This window comes from Anneissia japonica, unplaced genomic scaffold (genome assembly GCF_011630105.1).
Source record: "Anneissia japonica isolate Jap-2015-1 unplaced genomic scaffold, ASM1163010v1 scaffold287921_len548085_cov176, whole genome shotgun sequence".
Taxonomy (NCBI): domain Eukaryota; kingdom Metazoa; phylum Echinodermata; class Crinoidea; order Comatulida; family Comatulidae; genus Anneissia; species Anneissia japonica.
This window is the reverse complement of record NW_022750794.1, coordinates 199,337-207,017: the sequence shown is the minus strand read 5'-3', so window position 1 is coordinate 207,017 and position 7,681 is coordinate 199,337. Positions and strand designations below refer to the sequence as shown.

At 32.4% G+C, this 7,681-nt stretch overlaps 1 protein-coding gene across 3 annotated transcripts in view; it reads right to left on the bottom strand.

Moving 5' to 3' along the window:
- Positions 1–7,162, bottom strand: part of LOC117121545 (aggrecan core protein-like) — a 19,657-nt gene extending 12,495 nt beyond the window's left edge. For 2 of the 3 annotated variants that reach the window (XM_033266775.1, XM_033266774.1), the window contains exon 1: positions 6,650–7,045. In XM_033266775.1, coding sequence (XP_033122666.1) covers positions 6,650–6,937 — 288 coding nt within the window. In that variant the 5' untranslated portion in view covers positions 6,938–7,045. Of the gene's footprint in view, positions 1–6,649; positions 7,046–7,076 lie in introns of those variants that run through there. The other variant, XM_033266776.1, reaches the window with a different exon arrangement.
- Positions 7,163–7,681: the final 519 nt, after the last annotated feature.

Sequence of the window (7,681 nt, the reverse complement as noted above, 5' to 3'; positions counted from 1 at the left end):
ACAGGCTAGTTATCTTGAGTTCCTGTGTTCGATTCCCAACTGAATCACTTGCGAGATCACGAACATTTGGAAACTTACTGGAAATGTATCTGTTATCATTTGTGATTACCACAGCCTAAAGAATATTTTTAACCTAGCACCCATTAAGCCATCACCGTCAGGTTTTAAGTGGGCGCCGCCACAACCCCTGTCTCTTATACACATCTAGATGTGTATAAGAGACAGTATATATACCGTATACTGTAAATTAAACATTTAAGTTGCAATACGGATGGAATTATTAATTATTATTATTATTATTATTATTATTATTATTATTATCATTATTATTATACTATTAATACCCTCAATAAGCAACGAATAATTGCACTGTATTCTAATTTTGGAGAACCTACACCGCTAATCAATCTATGATAAACATTTGAGCTTAACTACCTAAATTTTAAATTAATGCACATCTTTAGAATAAGTATACGCACTTAAGAAGCTAATGTGTTCGGTTGTGCTAAATATCAAGATTCCTCTTATCTGAGTAAATTTTTTGGTTGCTAATTGATCTAAAAATGGTCACATTATGTAGAGAATTACCCTTCAAATTTGAAGTCTTGCAACCTGAAACCTGCTATTGTTATCTTTCATTGTTTTCATGTGATTATCCAGTTTGATGGAAAATGTGGGCAATATCGTCGTCAAGGTTTAGATCAATCAGTTACCGAAAACGTTCCGAGAGTTAAAACAGATACATAACAGGCAAATAAAAACGCAAAACACAAACCAGACATGATTCTAAATAAAGACGTAAGATTCTTATGCGCGCGTATACCACTTATAAAGATGCGCATATCACTTTGAAATTATTATGTCGGAATCTGTAAACAACACTATCAAATAGAAACATTTGTCTGACAAGGTCTTGAGGATTAATGCAAAAAATAAATAAATTTATGGAGCAACTTGTTAACGGCACATTAACATTGTCATTTTGGGATCTAATTGTTAACGCTAGCCTACCATTCCTTGAAAAATTTATGAGGGAATATTTTTCTAAACTCTTTTAGTAGAATTGACAATAATATATATATTTTTAAAAAACTTGTTAAATGCATCAACGTCAGTGTTTGAACAAATTGCTGTGGCAGCGTTTTAACTTATTATTAAATTTTTAAAATTCGCTCTTAAATTCGAGACCACCTTTGGGACCTGAAAATTTGGGGTGGTCTCCTGGTTGGTCTCCATTTTGAGGGCCAGCTTTGTGTTAAAAGGTTGAAGATTGTTATTTGGGTCTTTGGAAAAGTGGTCTGAAATTAGAGGGGTCTGAAATTATAGGGTTCTCGAATTGGAGTGTGCAATGTAATGGTCGTACCATTGAGTGGTCTCACCAGCTATACTTAAGCGTGGCGGGATCGCCAGGCGTGAGCGAAATAAACGAAATGACCGCCGCGTTTAGGAAAAAATAACCAAGACTGTAACACCTTAAAATATCAGCAACGCGCTAAAAAAAAAAACGTACAGTGAAATTTTAATTTTAAAAAACACACCAGAAAACTACCAAAGTGTGGCGCTGCAGGCAGTCCCACAATGTTTCCATGGCTCTATATTCTTCAATCGCACACTGCAGTGGAAGGCACTCAACCCAACCACATGAAATATCATCTCTTTGTACGCCGCCTGTGCGTGCAAAAGCTGACAAAAGTAGTAGTAGTAATAGTAGGTAAACTCAGGGATGTCCTTGGATGATGCTAAAAAATAGTCGGCTAGGTAGAACGTAGTTCAATACCGTGCATATGTGAGACTATCGTAATATTCAGTGATTTTACGTATCGATGAACAGTAAATTCAAAGTAAAGATAATTATGATTGATTTCAGGATATTAACAGTTTATTCAACAATTATTTCATTTTGAAATTTACCGTACAAATAAAATCTGGTGCAATAAAAGAAGACATTGACCGTGATTGTTGTATATAATGCTTATCTTATTTTATCCATTATCAAATTATTATAATATAAACAATCCCTTAACAATACAGTTATATATAGATGCATTAAAATCACAAATCGTTATAGACTAAGATTATTTTCGAATAAACAGATAGAATTGGCAATAATTATGAAGTTATTTAGTAGCAGTGTAAACATAGTACATAAAAGACAGAAAAAAACTTTATGGATTGGAACAATTACCCCAGAAATATAATTAAACGTTTAAAGTTAATCAGAATTGCTGTCATTGACTAACAATAAAATGGCAGAATTAACATTATTTTCAATGTAAGTAGCAATGAACAATAAAAAAGTCTATTGAAAAAAGAAATACTATAAATATATTTATATATATATATATATGCATATATATATACACATATATATATATATTATAATATATATATATATATATAAATTGATATATATATATATATATATACTTCCTTTATTCCTTTATATGTATGTATATATACATAAACATACATCATGGTATCATGATTAAAGTTCAGAAATGATTGTTGATCAAGCACATTCAACACTCAAGCTTAAAAATAATTTAAGACTTTGACAAAATGAATATTTTATGATTTTAGAATTTGTTGTGGTCTTCTTCTTTTTTTGAGTGTGTGTATGTTTTGTATGTTTTTGTTAATTGATCTTTCCTGCATGAGACCTGAAGTTTTATCAAATTGTAGAATGTGTCAAATCGAAGGCAGAATAAATTGAATCTACTTTGGTTTTGAAGGTGTTGCATAGTCTCGTTAATACTGCAAGCTAACTATAATTTAACAACGAAGAGCATTGATGGTGAAGTAGAAACTGTTTAGGCCCATCTTCAAATATTATTTGAAATTTGTAATTATTGTGTGTGTGTGTATAAATCATCAAGGAAAAGTAAACAGGGTTTTTTTATTTATATTATATGCTACTATTTGTTTCCAGGTGTACCTATTGTGTAAAAGAGTGTATCTGACCAGGGAACAGTGAAATTACGTGAAGACGCAATTTTCGCACGACCTTGGACGGCAAGGCAGAAAATTATGAATTATGGACTGTACCACCTTAAAATATCAGCGCCACGCTAAAAAAAAAAAACCCATCGCAAAAAAAAAAAAAAAAAAAAAAAAAGCGTACAGTGAATTTTACTAAAAAAAAAACCACCGGAAAACTACCGAGGTGGCGCTGCAGGCAGTTCCATAATGTTTCCATGGCTCTATATTCTTCAATCGCACACTGCAGTGGAAGGCACTCAACCCAACCACATGAAACATCATCTCTTTGGACGCCGCCTGTGCGTGCAAAAACTGACAAAAGTAGTAGTAGTAATAGTAGGCAAACTCAAGGATGTCCCTGGTCGATGCTAAAAAATAGTCGGCTGGGTAGGACCGGTAGGACGTAGTTCAGTACCACGCATAGGTGAGACTATCGTAATATTCATTGTTTTTACAATGAACAAATATAACGTTAGAAAATCCAATTTTTGTATTAATTTCAGATGTAGTTGCAGCCCATCAGTCTTAAGAAGCGCGATTACCCTCCTGGATGGCAAACTCTCCTTGCCGTTAAAAGGGATCACGTGCTAAGACCCATGCCTCTGAAAACGTTGTCCATCATCAAAGTAGATCAAATTTTCCATTAAACTAAAGCTAAATCATATTTACATTTTATAAAACAACGTTTATTAATTGAATTTACGTGAAATTCATGCGAAACACGTTTCTTTTTTCTTTTTTTTTTTTTTTTCATGCCCAATTTAATGTACCATGAAGAATACTGTACCATAATAAAGCATATAAGGCTAAACCATTGCCTACCCGGTGAAATTTTTACTGACAACTAGCGGTAATAACATGTTTATTTCCGCTATGTTACAAATGTGGTTTCCGGTCGCGAATTTTTTTTTCCTGGGCCTAAATACATTTTGTAGGCCTACAACTTATAAGTTTATTTTGGTGTGCGTGACTGAGATACATTCCTAAAAAATACGGCCTAGACCTAGACTAACTGTATACAGTATTGTTTTGTAATTATAGCTTAATCATTATTCATTTCAAAAATAAGCCTATGTATTTCAGAATTATAATAAAAGGAGATATAAGTCTGTGGTGTTCAACACTCTTCATTCTCGTCATGTCGCTATCGCATCACATGTCATCAGCACTCACTGTATAGAAACCGCTCTGACAATAAATATTCATGATTTACTGCCGAATCAGGAAGGTGATATTTTGAATCTATACCACCGCCAATCAATTTTTTTCCCCTGGACGTTTGAGGCAGTGGAGATTGGTGGCGCTATAGATTCAACGTAACTATAGTTCCTATATAGAGAGAGTTGCGATATGCGCGGTTCGCGAAACTTTTTTTCCCGGTCCTCTTCTTCAAGCAAGGCTCAAGATTTCCTTATCTAGGCACCAAATGCTCGACCTCGAGATCGCTGCAGTTTTCGCTGAAAGAAGACACCGCAGTTCGATCAGTTAAATAATAACTCAAAACTAAAGCTGATTTGTTTTTAATAAGGCAAGATATTGTCTTAATCTAAATTTTACTAGTCAACCAAATATACTCTCGAAAGCTGCAGTCCCTATTGAAGACCCTAGGCCAAGCTCGTAGGCACAACAATAACGATGGCAAGCTTGCCAAACATAAAATATTCAAAGTAATGACGGATTATACTAACCAAGTGTAGGCCTATATTGAAATAAATTTAACAAACATGAATCAGTATAAAAAATAAATATTTGGCTTCGAAACGTAAAATAATGTGTTTCCGATCTACACGATCACCCACTGGCAGGTCGAGTATAACCATACTATGGCTATGAAAAATTTTCAAACAAGCGCCTTCTATTTAATACAACCGAATAAAAAAAACATATTTCGTTCATGGTTGGCCTAAAACCGTAAACGGAACCTAAGTCTAGCTATGTACCGGCTTTAAAGCGATGGCTAAACCTAAGCCTGTTTTCATTTATCGCCCAATATACCGTAAGGTAATGAATTCTGTTTTTGATATAACTAGCTGTACAGTAACGGAATAGGCTAAGCCTAGATCTACTGTGGCTCGACATCTCAGCGCGAAAGATCCGATGTCGCGCTCGGTTCTCCAAATTATGCCTTCTATTTTACCGATTTTACGCGTGCATCTATGGCCCGATTATGATAAAAAAAAAAAATACATGTCTCTTTTAGATTTTATGTTATAGATGTTAATTTAGGCAGTGGTATTTTGTTCATGGAAAAATTCTAGTATTATAAATGACTTGTTACTGTTTACTTATTGATATCGTTTGCATTTAAATTAAATTAAAGGTTAAGTAAATGCAATTTAAAATGTGTTTAAATATGTACCAACAATGACAACGTTTACACCCACGCTTTTGAATTTTGCGCACCACCCTTTAAGTTTTGAGGACAACATTTTTTGAAATTCCACCACTCTTTAAAAAAAAATCTTGATGAGAAGGCTAACATAATGTATTATATATCTGTCTCTTATACACATCTAGATGTGTATAAGAGACAGTATATATATATATAAAACCATGAGAAAGAAAAGGGAAAGAAAAGATATGGAAACATAAGAAAGACAAAGAAAAGGAAAAGAACAGGAAACTTAAGAAATATGATGAAAAGGAATGGATAATGAATCATAAGAAAGTACAAGGAAAGAAAGATAATCTGACATGAGAAAGTAAAGAGAAAGAAAGCATAAGAAAGACAAAGAAAACGAAAGTACAGGAGAATTAAGAAAGATACGAAAAGGAATAGATAAGGTTACATAAGAAAGTAAAAATGAAAAGAAAAGGAAAAGTCACATGAGAAAGAACTAAAAAAGAAAGATAAGGTAACATGAGAAAGGAATAGAAAAAAAAAATATAAGGAAACAAGGAACACATCAGAAAGGTATAAGGTAAGTAATTTTTTGATGAACATAAAATGCAATGAAATAAAATGCAAAATATTTCCAGGAAAAACTGACAAGTTAATATATGATAAAAAGGATGGAATTACTTTGAGAAAATGAAAAGGTTGGTTTACTTTTTGATTTCGTGTGCTGCTTAATTGTCAATAATAAAATTTTTTAAAAAAATAAATAAATAATTTATTGCCTTGAGCACCAATTTTTGGTGGTGATGTTTGCGCTTTAAAAATCGTTATTATTATTATTATTATTATTATTATATATACAATGGTACCGCATTTTTCTCAGACTACAAAGAGACACGCCAGCATACACGGTTTTAGAAGGATTATACAACTCACACGTCTTGCTGAAAATCATGAAAAATGGCGAGATTTGGTAAGATAAAAGCGTTCATATGATAATGATGATATAATATATATATATATATATATATATATATATATATATAATATAATTATAATAATAACCATAACAATAATAATAATAATAATAATAATAATAATAATAACACGTTGAACGAACACTGAGAAATCACTGATAAATTATACGAAACATCGAGGAACGATGCATATATTCTGAATTAAACGTCGCAACGTAAATTTAGGCCTAGACAAGACTAGTGACGATTATTGAAAAAAAAATCGTGTTTTAAATATATTGCGTACGTGCCACTGTCAATGAATAGTAAATGTGTCCAACACTAGTACCTAAATTGGTCTGTCACAGTTACTTACCTTTTCCATGTATTCGTATAAAGGATTTGCTATGAAATCCATTGTTGTATTCTCTCGTATCTGCTTGTTTAATTGACAAACTTCATTTTGCCGATTGTAATTTACCGAAAAACAGTAAGTTTTTCTTGAGCAAGCCAATAAACATTGTATACGATTATGGTTCTGTAACTCCTGACTCCAGCCTAATAGGACATGTTGTGGAAAAACAACAAACTGCCCTGTGTTTGCAACAGAAATACTGGATCTAAAGCAGGAGACAAGAGAAAACAAAACGGCAAAGGAATACATTATTATGGAGAGGTAATAAAAAATTAACTGAATTAAATTACGTCTTCTACTTTTTTAAGCTCTAATAAGCTGCAAGGGCCCTTAGGAAACAAGTAGAATTCAATTAGATTCCAGCAATTAACAAGTAACGCAAACGCACGTGACGTAGTATCGTGAGCATGTCTATTGGTTCCTTTCCTTTACATCACAGTACTGTAAATAAACTAGAGCTGTCCAGTGTCACCGCATAGAGTGCATACCACCGCCCTGCTGGATACCGAACAATACGCAGGCCGTGTATGGGCGATTCCATTATTATTATCGACGGTCAACGGTCAAAATATAATCACCACTTTCTTAGAATATTATGATGAATAAAACACTAAAATATATATTAAATTTGTATCTCTGCACAGACCCAGTGATTCATTCATTCTCTTTTTATTTCGGAACTATATCTATATACTTACAATTACCAGTTACAATAAGATAATTACAAAAAGAGAAAAATTAATACAGCAAGGTATTCCATTGCCTGGAGCTATTTATATATATATAAACTTGTATAAATGTATATATGTATATGTATATTATATATATATATATAAATATGTATATATATATATTCCATTTTTTCTTTAGATCGACTGTCAATATTTAATCCCCTCTTTCTTAGGTTAATATGATGAATAAAACACATATGCCTAATATAAATATAAAAAAAGTAATTATATTATATCAATTTTTTAGCGATACCGAAATCCA